We start from the raw sequence: 21,315 nt of genomic DNA, 5'->3' as shown, positions 1-21,315 counted from the left end.
AGGTCACACAGGGGAAGCTGGAAATAGAACCCAGATCTCCTGGGTGCCTGGTGCCTTAACCGCAAGACCAGCTTTCCCCTCTCAGGTTCTAATTTGGCAAGGCACTTAAACCCCTGGCTAACCTTCAAGTCTACGGGTAACCCATTGACGTCTGCTGGGCCACTCCTGGGGTTAGCGTTGGAGCACGTGCTTCTCTGTCTTGCTGAACCTGGGTCCGAGAGACCAGCTGGGCTAAGAGGGAGAAGTTCCAGGTTTCTCCATGGGCAGGGGGCTGTTGGGCTAGACCCTCAGTGACTCCAGAGGGGTAGCACAGGGATAACGAAGGACAGAATTTGACCCACTTAATCACCCTGCACAAGAACATACAACAGTTTGTTTGGGGGGCAATAGAGACTCTGTTCATCTAATAAGAAGACATTGAGGCTGGACAGTTCAAGGCAGGAAAGACTTTATTGCAGTCCACAGAACACACCACGAGGGCTATGCAGCCAGCTCCCTAGAGGAAAGCGTAGCACCAGTCTGTCAGACAGGAGGCGCACCGCTGAGCCTGGCTCGGACTGGCTCCATATGCCCCTTTCAGCCACCTTTGGAAAACCGCATGGTCCTTTTTTAAGAGGAGGAATTGGCCCAGAAGGATGTATGCCTAGGAGGAGGAACAGAATGAGTTAGTACAGCTAACGAGTTTCCCCCCATCCTCCCATTTGACTCCATATCCTGGAGTAGCTGGTTAATTTGAAACTCTGGGCCACTTTATGGTCTAAGCTTTGCCAGACAAGTAACTGCTTCTCTTCCTGTGGTGACTTCATTAGGGGTGTTCTGCCAGGATAAGGAACTTGCCCATTTTTAGCCTGGTGCTTAGCTCTCCAGAACGAGAGGGGGGCCAGGTTTACTCCGACACAAGTGTGGGACAGGCTCCTAGCATCATTAAAAGAGGAGCCTATCTGTTGCGTGTAGTGCAACCTTGGGCCTTGTCTGTCCAGCTCCCTCGAAAGGGGCTGTTTTCATGACGCGAGGCTGTTGCTGGTTAACTCCACCCCATAACCACTGGAACAGGGTCTGTCCTAACTTTGTGCTGGGCGTGAATCAGCCAGGAAGTGGTCCCCACTTCAATCCGCTCTTACAATTGCTAACATTTCAAGTTGCAATCAAAATGGGTAAGAGACAAGGACAGGCTCAGGGTTGTGGGGCCTAAACATTGACCTGCCTTGACAGTCACTGTCTGCTAAAGGAGTTAGCTCACAGATTCTGCAGTTGTCCCATTAGTACCGCAGCAGGAAATGGACCAGGCAGTAGGAGGTGTCCATTACCTTCCATCAACAGCACAACTCAAGAGTCACCTGGTTACTACAGTTTAACAAAATAAGGTGGCATCAGCTATCTGTTGCTGTGTGACTTGCTTCCCGTGCATCCCATGGCAACCAAGGCAATGCACGTGCACTAGGAGGAGAGAAGGCCACGCACGCAGTGACCATAGCGGGCTGTTCTGCACGAACTACTTGACTTTGCAGCAATGCTACGGGTGCAGACGGGATCCAGTCGTTACACAAAACTGATCCCCAACACGGGCAGGTGGAGCAGGGTTTGCTTTTCTTGAAATCTACACAGAGATCTTCCCACACCCCTTCTGTTCACTTTCTTTCAACCAGCATGCACAAAAGGTTAACTGGACTAGAAGTGTAAATTTTTTTCCCCCTAGGGGGAGACGGCTAACCGGCATTCAAGGAAGGTAGTAAAAAAGCAGAGGTATTCGTTTCTCCAGTGACGGAATTTTCCAAGCCCTCACTAGAAATGAAATAGCTCGACCTTCTTGAGCTTAGCTGCTGCCAGACTTACCATAACGAACGCATGACATATATATTTTTAATTCCATACTCCCACCCTCCCATGGGAAGTCCTTGTGGCTTTCTTACAAACAAATTCTGCAACGGGGGTGGGGTGGGGGGGAATGCATTTCAAAAAACCAAAGGCATAGTTTGAATATTTCTGGTTGGACTGTAAGGAACTGTCACGATGCATTCACTTTAAGATGGAAGAAATTTGACCTTGCCCCTTTGAATAACATTCAGTCTTGCGCCTTTGAATAATTCAGCATAACTACCCTCCAGAGTTTGGATCAAGCTATGGTAATGAAGTGCCTTTAAGACCATAATAGCAGGAGAAACTATCACAAGAACACAGTCTTCTTAAAATCAAGTCCTCTCACAGTACCTGCTCCATAAATAGAACAGAGCTTGGGAAGGAGTGGGAGGAAAAGATGGTTACCTTGTCAAAACCCTTTGTAGCTAATTTTAGTCCAAGCTCGTCATTAATGCCATCCACTGCTGTAACGTCCTTATCGCCCATCGGCTCAGACACAAACGCTTTGAACTTCTGGGTTCCGGTCGCCATGATCTGTCACAGCAGCGGTGTGAGGGTGGGGAGGAGGCAAAGAACAATTAAAGGCCAATGCTGATATCACACCTATTGGAGTCATCCTGGAAGACCAGCCCTCCCACAGAGCAAGCATTCCCCTAAGCATCCCTCCCTTGTTTTAATCCCAAAGTTATCCCCGTTCCATACAAATCCGACTTCCCCCTACCTCCCTGCTTTGATTGCTGAAGTTTATTAACATCAGAAGTAAATAATCGGGAACCTGAGGTTAGAGAGTTGGATACTAAAGGTGGGTCGTTTCAAGATTCCTGCATGAATAGTTTGCATGTCCCTCATTTGGTTCTTCAGTGGTGCACAAGGAATGCCTCACACAGCTCCCACATAAGGCCCTTGCTCCCTGTTGCCTGAGCAATTTTTGTCTGGTATAAACTTCATTTTCTATCCCATTAAAAAAAAAACAACTAGTTTACACCTAGGGTGATATCTAACCTGTAATCACCTACTGCTGACTATTCTGACTCAGCAGCACGTCTGAAATATCAGGCGGCCACCGGAACATCAAGGCATCCAAAGTCAGGGGCCACTTTGAGACTTTTTGCTTCAATCAAGACGCATCCTTATGTAGCTACATGGGGGAAACGAGCACACGGTTTCCAGCCACGGGGCAGTTGCATTGTTGCCACCAACAGCGTAGACCGGGCGTAGGCAATTATACCGCCTGCTTGTGACAAGCTGCTCAGAGGCTGGTAGCATCAGGGGAGCTGCACCGCTGCTGATAAACCGGTATGGATTTCCCCCATGTGCAGGCGAGCTCAGTGTCTAATGAGCTGCAGGCCCCCACAGAGAAGAGCAGCAGAGTCCTGGCTCGCCCCGAACCACAGGGCGGCACCCGTGGCTCAGCTGGCTAGCTAGTTGCTGCCTGCCAATTCCAGCACAGCACCAGTGTCCCTGCCCGTCGGTCCCCTTCCCCTGCCCGGCTGGGCTGGTGGAGAGAAGCCAGCAGCAGAAAGGGGAGGGTGGCGAGAGCAAGCCAAACAGACTGGGGCCACTTCTCTACCTTCTCACAGACCTTGGGCTTTAGCGGCCTTGATGGAGAAGCGGCAGCAGTGGGTGCTTCCCAGGCCTGCCCCGCAGGACCACGCCCAAAGGTCAGGTTTGTGACGACACCTCCCTCCCCACCATGGCCCGGGCTGGAGACGCCTTGGCGGACTTCAACTGCCGCAGGCTTCTGGAACCCCTTTCCCTATGACATCACTGCCCCTTGCCACGGGAAGAGGCCCGTTGGGTGGCCCGTGTTTTAGCTGCCTGCAGTTTCTCCATTGAGAGTGTCCTGATCGCAGCCGATGGGAGCGTGGCAGGGAAAGTGGCTGCCCGCTCCAGGGCGAGCGCTCATCAGCTAGGAACACTCCTGATGTTATAAATATTGCACGGTGCGGTGCAATAGAAACCTAACTCATAAATACAGCGAATGCAGGTTATACCAAGTCCCTACCCACAGAAGGGGGACATTTTCAAGTAACAAGTAGAGGGTTTTAGCTCATCCCCCTGTTCATTCGTGCATCAGGGCCTGACTTGCAGAGTCACTGAGCACTGACTCCAGTGGGCATGGGGTGGAGAGGATCTGGAGGGACTTGTGGACAGGTGGGGATGATGGGAGGTGGCATCTCCTGCCTCTTAAGGCAGCCTGTGTGGGAAGGGGGACCCCAGAACAATCTGTTCACAGCCCCCAGCAGGAAATCTGCTGCAAAGACAGTATAGTCCCCAGCTGTATTAGCCTTCTACTCACTGAAACCCTTTCCCCACTTCATGGAGGGGTGTGTCTTCATGGCTACGCTACAGTTGCACTGGCAGGGAGTTGGAGGAGAAGAGACATCTCCAGAGCCACAGGATTTGGGGGCTGGACCCCCAATTGGTTCCACGCAGAGCAAGGCAGCCCCCTCCAGACACAGAGTCAGAGGAAGATTTACAAGAGGGAATTCACGGGGTTTCCTCTCCCCGGCCCCACACCAGATTGTGCCATAGGAAGACATGATCTCCCCCACGATTGTCGCCTGGCACAGTTTCAGCACAACAGACATGGTGCATTTTCTAAAGATGGGAGCCACATAGACATTCAAGGTTATAATTAAACCAATAGTCCTATAAACTCTAGATTCACCACCCACCAGCATGAGTAGACACAAGGAGCCAGTTATCTGATACAAAAGTTGTTTATCTATCCCTCCTAATCCTCCATCACAACACCCTATGCCACACTTAATTGCAACTGGTAGCAGGAGTTTCCACTGCCCTTATAAACCTGCCACTTCTTAAACCAAAAAACATAAACCACTTGCAAAACACACCAGGAGCCAGAGAGCAGAAGGAACAGCCAGCAAGCAAGGAAATAGCAAAAAGCCCAGGCTCCTGCTTTTATACGGGGTAGGGGAGGTGGCTGGCTACAGGAGCTCAAAAGGGACAAACTAGGGAAGTTAAGTGCAATAGATTGTACCTCTCAACTCCTTGTGCATTGTGCCTATAGGATTATATAGCCTCCTAGGTAATGTATCTGTCCCTCTCTGACTAAAATAGTGCATTCAAATCCTACAAGAGTTGCTTGTATTAAAATTTCTGCTAAGTTTTAGTAATGATTATTTATTTTATTTGTGTATTTCTATAGCAGCCAAATCATGGTCAGTGCTATGCAATCCTATCAAAAGAGCCCATGCCCCAAAGAGGTCACATTCTAAAACCTTTATTCCATGAATGCCCCTAGAGATTTTTGCCATTGCAAAACACAAGGCTTGTAAGACATGCTCCAATGTTAGAAAAGAAATGCTGAATGGCTAGATTGGACGGGAATGCTGCTTTCTGTGTGACTAATGTGGGGCGCGACGTGGGGATCATGGCCCTTATCCCACAATGAAATCTACATGAGCAAAAACCCTGCATCCCCATGGAGTCTCGCTCATTACAAGTGCAGGCCTCAATGTTCCTCTCTGAGAAGTGCATGATTTTAAGTAAACTAATAAATCAAGTGGAGAGATCTGGAAATGCATCAGCACTAAGCAACGGGGCTTGCCAAAGCTTTCCTAGCTAGCAGCCAGAGACTTGAGGCTATAAAATAACTTATCCTGTTTTAACCTCGTCATTGTACAAAGCTTTATTTATTTACTCACCTTATCCTTGTCCTTCTTCCTTCCCTCCCCAGCTGGGTGGCTTGGTTGGAAACACAGAGTAACAGCCGCCTACAATGCAGCTGTTGATCAGTCAACAGGGGCCGCTTTGAGCATAGAGGTGTAATTGTGTGGTTGATGACTATGCTGTGCTGATGGAATAATCTCTGGTGTATGTTGGAGGTGGGGGGGGGGGAGTTCATTCCCTGGTGTGTCTTCCTGAATGACATCTGGATCAAAGTTATAGGGCGAACTTTTTGCTGCTCGCTTGCTCGTTAATTAAGGGGACTCTAGAAGTTCCCCTATGTAGTGCAGCATTCAAGGGAGCATAGCCACCCTTCCTCCCTGCTGCAGTATCCGACAGTTGGGGGAGCAGTGGGAGTTGCAGCCCCTTCCTGTACGGATCCTTCATCTGCAAGATGGATCCGCTTGTCTGTTCAAAAGGACAACTACAGGCGGCCCATAGGGCTGAGATGGAAAGAAAGCTGGGCTCAGCAGGTCAGTGTCCCTGGAGCCCTATGGGCAGAGCCACCACTGATAGAGGCATAGCAGGATTGCTGGTCACTCACTCACTGAGGACACGATCCTGCCGTGATCCAGTGCCTAGCCCACAGGGGTCCACAGAAGTGCAGGGGTCTGCTTGCACTAATGGGACCTAACCTTTCATTGCCTTCTCACACAGCGTCTGATGCCGCTGGTTCAGGTGCCCTGGTTCTAATGATTGGATCTGACATCCCTGCAAGAGCATTTATTTCTACCCTCCGCGTTTCCTAATTAACAAGGTGCGCCCAGCTCTGACTCCTTTCATTTCACCCTCAGATGCAGCAAACCTTCCTTTTGTGCCATCACTTCAGGCAGCTGTCGCCGGGTCGCTGCGGCATAGCATCGAACGGTTGCTTGGTTATGTACCAGGGTTGGTACGTGTGCCCACTCTTTCAGGGGTCTGGCTGTGAACTTTCAGCACCGCTTTTACCACGGAGAACTATTTCCAATACACTTCCCTTTCTCTCTTCTTCTCGTTTGATTAAGCTTCTGAGCTGCAGGACTTCACAAATCAGGGCCGTTCTCCAGTCGGCTAGGTCTGTTTTCACAGGCACAGTGCTGAATTCTCTTGGCTTGACATTGCTTTCTTGGCTACACGAGGACAGGAACAAACATTGCAGGTTGGCAGCAGAGCCAGCCTTAAACAACCGTGGCCCCTCAGGCCCAGATCCTCACAGGGATTTAGACACCTTGGTTTTAATGGGAGGATCTGGGCCTGACTCCTTGGGGCCAGCACAGAGTCACAATTGATGGGAGCTCACCATCGGTTTACCCCATCAGCAGGAAGACTGATGGGGCACAGATACCCCCTCCACCTCTCTAGCTTGGAGCAACAAAGTTTGTAATGTGCACCCTGATCCAAATGTCCCAGTTAAATCTACTCTAGGAATAACTCTGGGGGTAGCTTAACATGAGTTTCACTGGAGGAATAGAGCCATATAAAGAGAATCTTACCCCTCTCCCTCAAAAGGTTTTATACTTAAGCTGCTTGGGATAGGGACCATCTTTTTGTTCTGTGTTTGTGCAGTGCCTACCACCATGGGGTCTTGGTCCATGACTGGGGCTCCCAGGTGCTACCACAATACAAATGAATAATGATAATAATAATCATTAATAACCACTGCCCAGTATCAGACCAGAGGGCCTTCTACTATAAATTGCTTCAAGGAAGGTACAAGAAATCCTGCAGGGGATAGTAATGGGATAATCTGCCCGCAAAGGAAGTTTCCCCCTGACTCCCACTAGTTAGAGGTTAGTTTAAGCCCTGAAGCATGAGGGTTTATAGTCCTTCCTAAACTCTTGAGGTTTTTTGGTTTTGTATTATTATAACCCTAGATATTCTTTTTAATCATATAATTATAATTAATATAGCTTATCAAGCGCTTTTTATCTACAGATCTCAAAGTGCTTCACGGAAGAGCTCAGTAACAATATCACCATTTTACAGATGGGGAAACTGAGGCACAGGGAGGGGAAGTGACTTGCCTAGCAGGTCACCTAGCAGGCCAGTGTTAGAGCTAGAAACAGAACCCAGCTCTTCTGAGTCCCAGTCTAGTGCTCTATCCACTAGTCAACACTGTCTCTCCAATTCCTTTTCTGCCTCCTACTCTGCTCTTTGCTTCAATGATATCTTACGGCAATGAGTTCCGCATGCTAGCTGTGCACCGTGTGAAAAAGTATTTCCTTCTGGGCACCAGTCCACGTTTGGTGCGACTGCCCACTGGTGGGAAAATCTTATCACGGTTATGGGTGACTTGCCTGATAACAGAGAGTGACAAGAAACACTTGGTAGGATTTATTTGTCCAAACCAATAAAGAAAGTAAAAAATCAAATGAAAATTCAGTTCGTACAAGTTACCATCCTGGGGTGGCTGATGGGATGTATAGGTCACATGTGCCAAGAAAGCAGGGGAAAAGTTCCTGCAGGCCTAGGAGAGGCAGCAGGTGGGCTCAGTTAAACTTGTGGCCAGGGGCATGGGCATTAAGTTAAATCTGGGAATTCCTGAGGTTGAGAGGATGTTATGTGGGGTGAACCACAAAGGGAGAAAAATCAATCTCACCTTGTGACCCTCCAGTAAAAGCATTTCTTAAAGGGACAGCATCCAGTGGTGGGAGTCTTCCCACTGCTTTCACTGCAGTCTCCTCAAGGCAATGGGCTTGATCCTCCCTGCTGGTATAAATCAGCAAGCTCCCTTTACGCTCCACCGAAGTGACCCTGATTTACTCCAGCTGAGGACTTGACAGGTATCCATGAGGCCAGCTTTGGAACAGCCCTGATTGCAAGAGCTCTGTGGCTGTTGCAATCAGTGGCAGCCATGGTTTCAGGGCAGATCATTTGGGGTCTGGCTTCTGTATAAAGAACGTGCAAGCTAATAGGAACTAATGTGCTAAAGATAATTAGCACAATCAAGCAAGAGTGCTGTGCTTTGAGAGCAGGGAAATATAATTGACAAGGGGCAGCCAGAGGCTCAGGATGTGATTGCCTAGAATACCTCAGGAGATAAAGACCCTGAAGAAGAAAGGAAACAGAAATGAGAAGCAACATGGGGCTAGACAAAACCAGGGGAATGTTAATATAACAATGGAAAAATAATCCTACTGTGGGAGCTTTCTGTAGTGGAACTGGGGTATGGACTATCTCTGGCCTGCTAGAGATCAAAAGCCATGTGACAATGAGAAACCTTCTGCCAAGCCTCCGCAAGAAGTGGATTGAGGGGTGGCTCAGTGGAGCGCTCCAGCCCAGCCATGCTGCGAGTGTTGTTTTATAGATGAGGTGTAAATCAGAGGCCTTGACAACTTGTTGCTAATACAGATCCTGGGGCATTTTTGTTATGCAAAATCAGGAGGTGTCCTGGCAGAAAGCTAGGGGAGTGTATGTTCCCTACATACAGCCCTGGGGTCAACTGACCAAGGTACTCTGTACTTTTTACTGTGCACAGTGTTGCTGCTCGGTACTTAAGGGGAAGTTGCTTTGCAGTGTTGAGTGAAGAGATGCTTATGTATAGAGGTCCACTTACATCTGTGATATCAATGGGCTGCACAGGTGTAGCTGGGCTTAGAATGTGCCCCACAGTTTGGAAACCAATTTGTAGAACAATTTCTGTAGATTAAAAGCGCTAGATAAATTCTAGGGTTGCCATGCATCCAGTTTTCACCCAGACAGTCTGGGTTTCGGCTTGTATGTCCAGGTACCATTTAACAAGTTCTGATGTCCAGTTTTTTTTTTATCTGGGGGGGGAAGAGATGGAGAAGGGGGCGGGGCTTGGGAGAAGAGACCGAGAAGGGGGTGGGGCCTCAAGGGAAGATGCAAAGCAGAAGGAAGAGGCGGAGTGGGGTGGGGGGGAGTAGGGCTTTGGGGATCTAGTTACTAGCAATTAAAAAGGTGGCAACTCTAATAAATTCACCCATTATTTTTACTTTGCAAAACTGGGGAAATATTCAGGGCAGAAGGATTTAACTATTTACAAACCACTAACATTAATGGGAGACCTGCAGCTAAATCACTTGACACTGTACTGGATGTGTGTCGTGGTGAGTTTTATTCATATCTGCATTATTGTAGCACCTAGGGGGTACTACGCACCATACAAAATAAGAGACGGTCCAGCTCCCAAGAGCTTACAGTCTGAACCGAAGTACTGTGCCCGTCTCATGGGGGGGAAGTGAGGTACATGCAAATTAAGTGACTTCCCCAAAATCACACAGGAATCTTAAGAAGCAGAAATTGAACCCAGCCCACTTTCATTCCAATCCAAAGCGCTAAATGTAAGACCTGCCTTTCTCTCCTCCTCCTTTCTTTATGATGACAGCCTGTTCACGTGATGCTCTTCGAGTGCCTTTTAGTTGATTGATTTAATCAGTGTGTTTAGACCAGTGCCCTTTTTGTGTGTTGGTGGGGGTTGGGGAGAGCGGCCCCAGTCCTGTAAGGTCTTGGCACCACCCCTGGCTGCAGTATCCGGGGAAAAATATGAAAGCCCTGGAGTCTCTCGCAGGGGCTGAGAATAGAGCGACTATTTTGGGATGCCTTGCAGAAGTAGCATTACCATAATTAGCAGAAAGTGCTCCTGATTAGCATATTTTTTCACTTCTTTCATCACATCTGTTTGCGCAGAACAGTCACTCATTCTCATCTCCACTGTGGCGAGATGTACCAGGCAATCAACGAGACCCTTTGACCTTTGACAGCCCCTCTTCAATAGCAGGGCTTGTTTTCTGTGCACCAGGGGAAAGATGTCTGGCCAGATCCTCAGCTGGTGTAAATCAGCACAACACCACTGCAGAGTTACATCAGCTGAGGATTTAGCCCAAAAATTCAACAACATTTTAAAATGATTTTGCTTCCCTGACATTTTGTCATTGATTCCACTAAAATATTGAATTTTAATCTAACTGGGGCAGGGACGGTCTTTCACGATGTGTCTGAACTGCTGTTCAACCGCACCGGAGTCTCACCTCTAATTGATCCTATAAAACAAATGATAGGAATATAATATATGTGGATGTAGCCTTCAGCTACCTTTTTTCCTCTTCTTCCTTCTGTTATCAAAATTCCTTTTTCTCTCTTTGATCTCAGACAGTAAATGCCTTCGGGAGTGAATCCAGTTACAAGACTGTCTGCTGAGAGTGCTGTCTCAGACTTGACACTAGTAAGATGCGACAGCACTGACTGGAGATGTGTGTCACGGTCCTTAGACCATTCTGGTTCCTGCCTGAGGGTTGAACAGAACATTCAGTCACAAGTGTAGTTTTTCAATCCCGTCAGTCTCTAAGTACTTGATCCAATGCACTGATGTGACTGCTGCTGGAGTACTGTGTCCAGTTCTGGTGCCCACAATTCAAGAGGGTGTTGATAAATTGAAGAGGGTTCAGAGAAGAGCCATGAGAATGATTAAAGGATTAGGCAACCTGCCTTATAGTGATAGACTCCCTGAGCACGATTTAGCTTAACAAAGAGAAGGTTCAGGGGTGACTTGATCACAGCGTGTAAGTATCTACATGGGGAACAGATATTTGATGATGGGCTCTTCAGTCTAGCAGAGAAAGGTCTAACATGATCCAATGGCTGGAAGCTGAGGCTAAACAAATTCAGACTGGAAATAACGCACGAAGTTTTAACAGTCAGGGTAATTAACCATTGGAACAATTTACCAAGGGTCATGGTGGATTCTCCGTCACTGATCATTTTAAAATCAGGATTGGATTGTCTTCTACACGATCTGTTCTAGGAATTATTTTGGGGTAATTCTCTGGCCTGTGCTATACAGGAGGTCAGACTATAATGACGATGATCCCTTCTGGCCTTGGAATCTATGAGTGCCTATTGGAGCACTTACTGGCTTCAGTGGGCTGTGGATCAGGCCCTAATTCAGTAGTTGCTAGTCGTTCCTGTCCTGCAGTTGGGGTGGCACAGGAGCCAGCTATGCCAAGACAGCAGCCATGCCAACTGGGGACTCCCACGCATCAGGGGAATCCTCAGCTGGCTGGATCTGCCTGCCTTCCACTGCCTTTCATGGCAGCACAAAGGGGCTGGAGTCGGGCTCAGGAAATCACAGCAAATCACATTTGTATAAATGTATTTAGTAGGAAGTAGGGCAGTGAAATCCTAGATACTCTCACACCCAAATGTGCCCCCTCTGGCCCTCCACACCTTGAAACCAGCCTCACTAGTGGTGGCTTTATCCCTAGCTGATAAAGATACTTCTGAAGGGACCATGTTCTTTACCAATTGGAAGGCACCAGAGGGAGGGTGTTTCTCAAGGGAAGATGTTCCCAGACCCCTCCAGCAGGGTGCCATGCTTACAAACTCCCTTCTGCAAGTGGCTCACTGCACATTACTGGCTTTGAACACTGGGGCAGAGTCAGAGAGAGAGGATTACGAAGGGATGGGGCAGCATCACATACGGAACTAGTGATGCGGGGTCATGTGACTCTCAGCAGTGCTAGACTGGAACCCACTCCTGGGGCAAAGGTTAGGGGCTACCCTCGGTATGGGAAAAGACTTAGGGATAGCAGGGACTCGTAGTCCTTCCAGAGGTGACCTAGAGAAAAGCAGAGAAGAATCCCACTGGTTTGATGGTCTGTGCCCAGTGCTCCTGATGCTCAGATATTTGGGTGTTCCTCCCACTTTGGCAGCACCTTTGGGAGCTCCTCATCACCTTGGTCGTGTTGCAATCTGTCGCTGCTTCAGGGAATCGTGCCCGTCCATGAATGGAGCTGGGCTGGCAGGAGACTTTGACTTGCTGACTTTGTGATGGCACCGTGTCTTTGGAAGGCAGGACCTAGGAGGGCATCTGACTGATGCCAGGTCTATAGAAGACAGTTAGGCCGACCCAGCTTCATAGCTCAGGGGTGTGTGTGGAAACCCCCCCCCCTTCCCCGAGCGATGTAGTTAAGCCAACCCAACCCCCTCGTGGAGACAGTGCTCGGTCGACAGATGAATTCTACCTTTGCCCTAGTTCTGTCTCTCCTGGGGTGGATTATCTCCAGCGATGGGGGAAGTGAAGACATAGCCTGAGAATCAGGAGATGGACGGAGGTTCTGTCCCCAGCTCTACCACTGACCTGGGGTGTGACACTGGGCCAGCCGCTTCCCTCTCACTATTCGTGTGCCTCATCTCTTTAGATCGTGAGCTGTCTGGGGCAGGGGTTCTCTTCCTCTGTGTCTGGAGGGGTTCTGATCTTAGATGAGCGCTATAGGTGCTTCTCGCATACAAATAGTCCAAATGGGTGTGTGGTCCTTATAGGAATGATATACGGTGTTAGCAATAGTGCATATAATTACTACAGGTAACATCAATCACACTTTTCATTGGTACTCATAAGTGTTATATATTTGCACAAAGGCTCATCAGAATGTGCAGTAATTGTAAATAATAGGGCTATGTCACCCTACTGAGGACTGTCTATGAAATGTAAAAACCATAAGAGTGACCCTAGTTGTTTCTGACTATCACCAGCACCAACACAAAGAATGAAAACTGCATATGCAAAGTTGGATTTATTATTTAAAAGTGTATTTTTCATGGCCAAATTCTGCAGCTTTGCACCACCAGTTTTCAGACAATAATTTCTGGCCAGAACTGAAATAGTTTTGATGGTCTCATCCCACTTTCTAGTTGTCTACATATAAAAACCGCATCAGAATATGATGTGATTGACAGCATCTGTTCGGGACCAGAAGAGAAAAAGTGGTTTAGATCTGGGAGGAGAGTAGGAGTGAATTTCTCATGAAAAGGCAGGCGGAGGAAAGGAAGGGAGAAGAGTTGGACCCTTTCAAAGCTGTAGCCTAGTTGCAAGGTGCGATTTCAACCAGAAAACCTGTACAGCAGTTGGAAATGTCTAAATAAAAGAGCCTAGTAAGCTATTTAATAGGACAAAATGCAAGAGGAAAAAGGACACTTGAAGAAATGGAAATAATGCAAATTTGAAACTGATCAAAGGCAATACTTTTCACACAATGCACAATTAGTCTGGGGAACTCATTGCCCCAAGATATCATGGAGTCCAAGAGTTTAGCAGGATTCAGAAAGGGATAGGACATGGGTAACAAAGAATATCCAGAGTTATCACAGGAAATAGGAAAAAAATAAGGATGATGATTTGGAAGGGATATAAATAGATTTGGAAAGATTAGATTTTTATCTGTAAATGTCGATAAATGGCAGTTTCACAGTACACGCACAAGCCAATGAAACAATATTTTCTAACTTTACCTGTCTGTACATTTTGATTATTATAGAAGGAAAGTGTTGCTTGGGAACTTATTGGAATTTGATTTAAGGACATTTACTTTGTCAACATCACATGCCAAAATAATCGTCTGTGTTTGAACGGTTATAAAGTTTTAACTTTTGGAATCTCAGCGTCTATCGTCATTAAATAATTATTGCCCGACACCCGCCCCCCCCCCGGCCCCATTGTCTAACCCAGCATAAATTTGCGCAACTGTGAAAATTTAAATTGACAAAAACTGGGGGGAAAAGCTTAAAAATAAACATTGATATTATCCATCAAAATGATCAAAGAAAGGAATCAGTCAGATTCTGGCCACGTGTAGATAGAAATGCCCTCCTCCCCAGAAACTGGGATTAGAGAGGATTAGCAGACAATGGAAGGAGAAAGGGTAATGGATGAAATGGGATATTTGGGGTGGGGTGGGGTGGGAAAGTGTGGAACATTGTGGGGGCAAAGGAGGGTACAATGGTGAAAACAATCATTTCGGGGCTTGTCATCATTCATTGTCCCACACTGGGAGACTGAATGTTATGAAGGACCCCTAAGGGCTTCAGCCCAGAAACCAGCATGTAAGCTGGGTCCCCTAGCCTAGTGTTCCTCTTGGGCACTGCCTGGGATTGTTTCCTAATGTTGCTTAGGGGGAAAATGCCTTTTCTAGCCTTACAGTACAGCACGGGGCACACCTAACGCCAAGTCAGTCGCATTACCAGAATTGTCTAGGGGAGTGCTTGTCCGTTGTCTGCCAATTTCATCTAGTAGATGCTTTGCCTTCTGCCTTGAGCTTGGTTCTTTTACATCACTTTCAGTGCTTCTGGGAATCAAAAAACGGCAGTGCTTCCTCGATAAGCCCGTAGACCACCAGTGGGCCCCAACGCCATTGGCACCGTGATTTGTGGGCAGGAAAGGAGGTGGGGCCTTTTATGCCATGCTCCCCACAGCATGGCCAAACTGGAGAATGGCTGTTGCAAAGGAATTTGCTGAGGTATCCCACCGCATCCACGCAGCTGTTGCAGGAGGGGTGCTAACTTTCCGCATGTGCACGGCGGGATGCAAGCCACAGACGCAGCACAGCTGCGGGCAGCACCTGCTGTCCCTCAGGGAGTGGAAGAGCAGTGCTGAGTTGAGACCAGGAGACCTCTCTCATTGCAGGAGGTTTTGTGTCTAGCTGAGCATGTCCGCTGGAGAGCAGAGGGAGAGCGGGGGTGGAGCTGCAGGAGAAGAGCAATCTCCCGGGCCAGGTGGGGGATTCAAAACCTTCAGCAAATTCATTTTTTCCACTTGGTGTCTCCGCTTCCCCTGTCTTGGCCCCCAGTGTGAACAGGCTGCCGTGACAGTGATGCAATTCAGCTACAGTAACCCCATGCCCTTCCCTTACTGCAAAGTACTGCTCTGTTTGTTTTGTACCCATGCTCTTAAAATGCCAGCCCTCTAGGGCAGGGAACCTGTTATTTGTCCGGCACAGTTCTCCTATTGTACAGGGCCTTTGGCCCCAGAAAGATAACTAATCAGTGTCACCGCTAGCCAGCTCCTCCCCACCATGGCTTTGCCACTAGGCCCCATTGGGGATATAAGCGGTCTTTGACACTCCTGATTAAGCACCCACCGAAATCAATGGATGGACATCTTCCCATTGACCTCAATGGACCCTTACTAAGGCTACATTTTGTTCCTCCTAGATATTAAAGTTTATGGGCCAGTTTGTCCACTCTGCTTCTGTCCGAGGAAGGGACTCTAGATATCGTGGATATGCTGGTGGGGTGTGATGCCTGGGGAACTCTGGCTTTTGGGCATCACCCATCTTCATCTCAGCCAACAGAAGCATGTCTGTGGATCTTCTTAAGCTTTTTGATACCAGGGACTGGCTTGCTGCCTTCCCAAAGTGTGTCAGTGAGATCTCAGGGACCGGTCGTTGAGAAACACTACTCTAGAGGAACTGAGATGTACACATGCGTGTGCATGAGGGATGGGGCAGGAGCACCAGCAGCCACTTTCCATGGCAACATGACACCAAACCCATGAAGACGCCCTAAATCAGATAACGCTGCTTCGGTCAGCATTACCATCCACACTGTCCCCCTGAGTTGTGTGAACTTCCCTGGCTCTGAATAAAGGGTGTTGGACTCCAAGGAGCTCTTGGGATACATGCAGATCCCAGGGTATCTGAGAGGGCTCAGCCTTATGGTGGGAGAGAGGAGGGGGAAACTCCCACCACCTGATGGATTCATGCAATGGAAACTCGCTGAGTTTCCTGTCTATTTGTAGTCCCTCCCATCTCCCGCCTGGCAGAGGACAGTCCAGTCTTACAGCAGAGCTGGTTGGGAATTTTTTAACAAAACATTTTTTCCCTGAAAAAATCTGATTCGTCAACACTGAAACTGTTCGTGGCAAAGAGCCCGTTTCCACGCCTTTCCTGACTCAAAAAAGTGTTGGAAAAAGTTTCCAAATTGCCAAGACGTCCTCCTTCGAAATTGTCAAACTGAAAAGTCACGGGGGTTTCTGTTCAAAACAACTTTTTGTTTAGAATGTGCACTGAATTCATGCCAAGAAATTGGTTTAAAAAAGAAAAAAAAGTAAAAAAGAGTCAGATTTGTATTGAAAGGTTTCAAAATGATCGAAACCAGACACGTCACAAGACCGGAACTGAAATTTGGTTTGGTTTGTCGGCTTTGTGAACATTTTTGAGATTTCAACTTTTCGTCCTGTTGTGTGATGGGAAATTTTTTCAAAATCTCAGAATTCTCCTGGGACAGAAAAACAGTTTCCCCACCCACTCCCAGTTTATAGGCTTACACTAATTAGAGATGATGTATATGAAAAGTAAATACATCCCGCCTCTTGGATGCACCACAGAAACCCTCACAACTCGGATTGCATAGTGCTGAAGCTAGATTTATCCATTGTGCTAAATCAGCCCCCGGCCCTAATTCTAAGAAGCTAATGCTGTGCTATCTTTCACCGTATTCCACTTGAAATTAAGTGCAGTAAAGGAGTCTTTCTTCCCAGGGAATGTGACAAGGGGCAGGGCTGCAGCATTTCCCCAGCACTGAGAATGCTAAATGTATTAAATAATGACTTAGGATCTTTTATTTCTTGTTCAGAATTAGGCTTCCAGACTTGTTTGTGCAGGCTCTAATTTAAGCCTTGAAAGGTCCCCTTCCAAACTAGTGCTAAAGCTTTGACGGTAACTCGAACGGGGAAGACTTTGAAAAATAACGAATGGCTTTTTTATGTCCCATTGAAGCGCACACCGAAAAATCCTACACCAGCCTTAGAGTTTTAGGTGGTGCCTGCCAAAGAAGTTTTCACTCTCCTACCCCCCAAAAGAGATCACATAGGACTGAGCTGAGGACCGCATGGAGGGCCAGCGAGGTTATTCCATAGGGCACCTCCAAACTTAATTGGCTCATTTTATATAAGAAGGGGAGGGGATGGCCAGAGGTCTGAATGTCACCACCAGCTTCCTGCCCTACGAGGCAGCCCCAAGCTACATGTGTGCTGGTGTTCTTGCACAGCTGCCTACATTTCAAAAAGTTTTGTGAGGGACAGCTGTCCGAACAAGCCACTAGTGTGATGGTTGGTTCTTAGGCCCAGATCCTCAAAAGGTATCTAGGCACCTCCCCTGCCTTTGGCCCTGATTCAGCAAGGTTCTTAATCATATGCATGACTTTAAACATGTGGGGAGTCCCCCTGGCTTCTGTAGAAAAACTCATGTGCTTAAAGTTACACAAATGCTCAAGTGCATTGCTAAATCAGGCCCATGCGCCCAGATCCCTAAGCCCATGGAGAGTTCCTGGCAGGCTCAAGGGCTTTACAGGGTTAATATTGGAAGGTCTCACTATATTCGAAAACACAATGGCTGGAGGGCTATGGGTTACGCTGTGTTTTGCAAACATTAATTGTGACAACTCCTGGGAGGGAGGGAGTTGGGAAGAGTTATTATCCCCATTTTTATAGATAGGAAAATTAAAGCAGAAAGGCCAATGCCAAATTTTAAAGTGTCCAATAATTTTGGGTGACTGACTCGAGACACCATGGCCTGATCTTTCAGAACAGCTGGGTCTACCCAGAAAGCCCTTAAAATTGATCCTTAGTGAAGCAGTCTCCTTGTGAATAGACACGACTTGTGGGCAGGTCTGATAAGTCTACTTATTAAGCTAATCAGGAATGTTTCACTGTTTGCCTTGCTCTCCCTCCATGTGTTTGTTTTATCCATCTGCTGTCTTGGTATATACAAGACTGTAAACACTTAGAGGCAGGGCCTATCTTTTTATTACATGTGGTGTGCTCAGTGCTAGTACAAAAGTGATCCGCAAACAGGACCTAAAGGCGCTTCTGAAATAATGTTCCAGTATTTGACCAAATTGAACATGCCACAAAGTAAGACCTGCGATCCCAAACCTTCAGTCCTTTCTTAGATCCCAGTTCTGCCACCATTTAAGCATGTGCCTATCTTGCATAAGCACTTGGACGCAGCATGGTCTACTGGACAGAGCACTAGACTAGGACTAAGGAAACCTGGCTTCTATTGCCAGCTCTGGGCAAGTCATGGTTCCACTGTGCCTCAGTTTTCTCATCTGTAAAATGGTGATAATGGTACTGACCTTCTTTGTAAAGCACTTTGATATCTACTGATGAAATATAGTAAATAAGAGCTAGGAATTATTAATTATTATTAGTAATTTAACCCAGGGTTAGGTCCATTTATGTCAATGGGATTATTTGTAGGAGTAAAGAAAAGCATGTATTTCCATATTTGCAGGATCAAGGCCTGAGGTAACAGCCCCCTCCCCTCACTTTGTAGTTAAGGAGAGTTTTGTCCCAGTTAGGATGGCTGAATTTTGGGCTCCTGCAGTCATTCCAGATTATGAATTATATACTCATTTCCTTTCTTTCCAGTGGAATAGCTATTAACAACCCCAGTAGACAAAGCCCTTAAATGCCCTAACAAGTAACTGATTTTGCAATCATCAGTCATAATCGGATAATATTTGTAGTGCCTAGGACACTCCAGCCAGGACTGAGGCCCCTGTTGTGCCAGGTGCTGTACAAATGCATAGTGAGAGACAATCTCTGTCCCAAAGTGCTGACAATCCTTTATTTAATTAATCGTTTTCACTCCTGCCACCCACACGGTTGCCAGAGAAGGTCAGAGCCTGGAGAGGCCGGGTGCAGAGCAGAGGAGACTCCAGGACGCCCTAGTAAAGCGTGTGTAACTAGTATGTGTAAAAGGGAATGCTCTTCCTTGCTCGTATTCTCCAGGTCAAAGCCTGCAGCTGGCAAACTACAACTCCCATCATTCCACTCGCCTTCAGCGGCCCCCATTGGTCTCCCGGCTCATCCACTCGCAAGAGCCCTCCCTCCCCGCTGTCTCCTCTCTCACTGGGCCGCCGCAGGCTTGACTGGCGGGGCTGGCACCAACCGCCGCAGGCCCATGCGGAGCGGCGGGGGCGGGCTGGAGGGAAGCCTTGGGAAAGGCGCCGTGCCAGCGTAGAAGGAAAAAGTGCCACGACTCCACAGAGGCGGCGAGCGGCGGAGGGGCGTTGGGGGGCTCTGGGCATCGGACGGGGCAAGGGCAGCCGGGCGCATCGCCCAGCCAGCGGCGCTGTCTCCTCCAGCCTGGGCGGTGCGTTGGCAGCTGCAGAGCTTGGAAGGGGGGCGTCTCGTTGCCGGGGCGAGAGAGCGAAGTCGGAGGCGCCAGTCAGGTAGGAAACTCGAACCCCCCAAAGCCGGTTCCCCCCTTTCCTCCCCCGCTTGCAGCTGCTGGCAGGGAAGCTGAGCCCGGGATCTCAGCCTGCCAGGGCCAGCCTTCCGAACTCGGGGGCGCTCCGCGTTCCATGGAACCCGGGTCAGCGTTCCATGGAACCCGGGTCAGCGTTCCATGGAACCCGGGTCAGCGTTCCATGGAACCCGGGTCAGCGTTCCATGGGGTGCCCCCAGCGTTCCAAAGAGTTCCTCATCGGCGTTCCAAAGAACGCCGGGCTGGGAACACCCCACAGCCGCGGCTAAGGCGATGCGGGACAGAATCCAACCCTGTGGTGGTGGGGAGGGTCGCGATACCTCTCCCCCACCCTAGATCTAATGGGGGAGCCCCCCCAGTCGGCTAACACTACGCGCCGAGCCGACCCAGCAGCATCCCTCTCCCTCCGGTAGCTAGTGCTCCGCTTCCCCTTGGAGGCGCCGGGTGAAGTTGTGTGGCTCCTCCGGCCACGTTCACAGCTGGAGCAGGAACGGGTTCCATGGCCGGAGCGCGCACAGCTGACGTTGCTTGACTGGAAGACTCCAGGGGATTTAAATGCCTCCTGGAAGCCTTAAGCCAGGGCTGGATAATTGCGTGGAGGGAGCCAGGGGCCGGTTTGGCGTGAGATCCGCGGCGAGGCGGCCCCTGGACTGCGATCCTCTTGGAGGAGGGGGCTGGTAAGGTGGGCACCGGGGCGGCTTCTGGCTGTCAGGCTTTGCAGGGACGTCGCGAGCTGCGGCTTGGTGCCCCAAATCCCTGCGCACGCCTCTCTCTGGCCTGGGGCGCCGCGGGGCAGGCGGCGGGGGGGGGGGGGGGGGAGAGAAGAGGATTAAAACGTGGCGGGGGAGTTTGCAGAACAATTCGAGGCGGAGTTTCCGCCTCCCCCGGGGCCACCCGTGCCCTGTCTGCCGAGCCGCCGCTCACTCCGCTTTCATAAGCGGATCGGTTTGCAGCGAGCTCGCGGGGGGGGGGGCTGGTCCCTTCCGGATGAATGGGACCGCGCTCTGCCAGAGGCGGTGCGGAGCGACGACGTGTTCAGTCGGGGAGGGGGGGCGCTTACCCCTGCCCAGGGCACCGCGGACGGAGCCTGCTCCAGCGGCGGTTTCCTCCTCTGCTGTTCGGATCCCGCGTCCCCAGTCCCTTCGCTTCAGCGCTTGCAAAGCAGGGGGGCCGCTAGCCGTGAGCTCTGCCCGCTCCCTGAAAGTGCTCGGGGAGTCCCCGCTCGCCTGTCCCTCGCCTGCAGCCGCTGGCAACCCCGCTGCAGGCTCCTTCCCCCCGGCTGCTTCCGGATGGATTAGCGGCCGAGCCCTGGCCGCTGCTCTCCCCTGGTGCAATCACAAGGCTGCACCAAATAAAGACCTAAGTGTCCCCTTCGGGGAAACTGAGGAATGTCTGCATTTCCCTGCGCCATTTCCTTAACGGGGGGGGGGGGAGAGCTTGAGGGGGGATACCAGGGTAAGGGTTTCACAACCCAGGGAGAAGGATTCACATCAAAGGCAATATTTGCTTAACAAATGGGCTAGCTACAGATGTGCATTGGGCTTCTGTGTAGCCTCTGTTGTAGCTGGTCTTGTGAAATCTTGGAGGGATGGGAGCGAAAGTTTTCTCTTTATCTGGCATACCCAACAAGGAGTTAGTTACCCCGGACAGGGAGCTGTAGTAGCTTAGAGGCTGTCTCTGAAATAGATTGTCCTCAGAGCTAACCTTCTCTCCCCACTGAAACTTTTAACAACCCCATCTGCTGCAAATATTTGAAACAAATTCCTTTGACCATAGT

General features: G+C 49.1%; 2 protein-coding genes across 9 annotated transcripts in view; one reads left to right on the top strand and one right to left on the bottom strand.

The window, feature by feature from the left end:
• Nucleotides 1-431: 431 nt before the first annotated feature.
• Nucleotides 432-20,900, bottom strand: BANF2 (BANF family member 2). Of its 3 annotated transcripts, XM_075127261.1 has the most exons (4): nucleotides 20,599-20,900; nucleotides 5,529-6,659; nucleotides 2,263-2,391; nucleotides 432-643 (listed from the first exon to the last, which is right to left on the bottom strand). In XM_075127261.1, exons 3-4 carry the CDS (start codon nucleotides 2,386-2,388, stop codon nucleotides 497-499), a joined length of 273 nt encoding a protein of 90 aa, XP_074983362.1. In that variant the 5' UTR covers nucleotides 2,389-2,391; nucleotides 5,529-6,659; nucleotides 20,599-20,900; the 3' UTR covers nucleotides 432-496. The 3 variants fall into 3 exon arrangements, with proteins under 3 accessions (XP_074983362.1, XP_048698446.1, XP_048698447.1); XM_048842489.2 differs by lacking the exon at nucleotides 5,529-6,659; XM_048842490.2 differs by lacking the exons at nucleotides 5,529-6,659; nucleotides 20,599-20,900 and adding an exon at nucleotides 4,716-5,508.
• The window catches only part of RRBP1 (ribosome binding protein 1), a 55,461-nt gene continuing 53,425 nt past the window's right edge, over nucleotides 19,280-21,315 (top strand). For 3 of the 6 annotated variants that reach the window (XM_048842487.2, XM_048842485.2, XM_048842483.2), the window contains exon 1: nucleotides 19,282-19,503. The gene's annotated coding sequence lies outside the window, so the exon portion shown is untranslated. Of the gene's footprint in view, nucleotides 19,504-20,125; nucleotides 20,216-21,315 lie in introns of those variants that run through there. The other 3 variants (XM_048842484.2, XM_048842486.2, XM_075127259.1) reach the window with 3 other exon arrangements.

This window comes from Caretta caretta, chromosome 3, assembly GCF_965140235.1.
Source record: "Caretta caretta isolate rCarCar2 chromosome 3, rCarCar1.hap1, whole genome shotgun sequence".
Taxonomy (NCBI): Eukaryota; Metazoa; Chordata; order Testudines; family Cheloniidae; genus Caretta; species Caretta caretta.
The sequence above is the reverse complement of the archived record's forward strand: the minus strand, read 5'-3'. Positions and strand labels throughout refer to the sequence as shown.

Excerpts from the sequence above, each read along its gene's own strand:
- BANF2 (XM_075127261.1), bottom strand. The coding sequence starts at position 2,388 with ATGGCGACCGGAACCCAGAAGTTCAAAGCGTTTGTGTCTGAGCCGATG. Across the intron at positions 644-2,262 it reads CTACAAAGGGTTTTGACAAG|GCATACATCCTTCTGGGCCA; the intron begins GTAACCATCTTT and ends TCCTCCTCCTAG.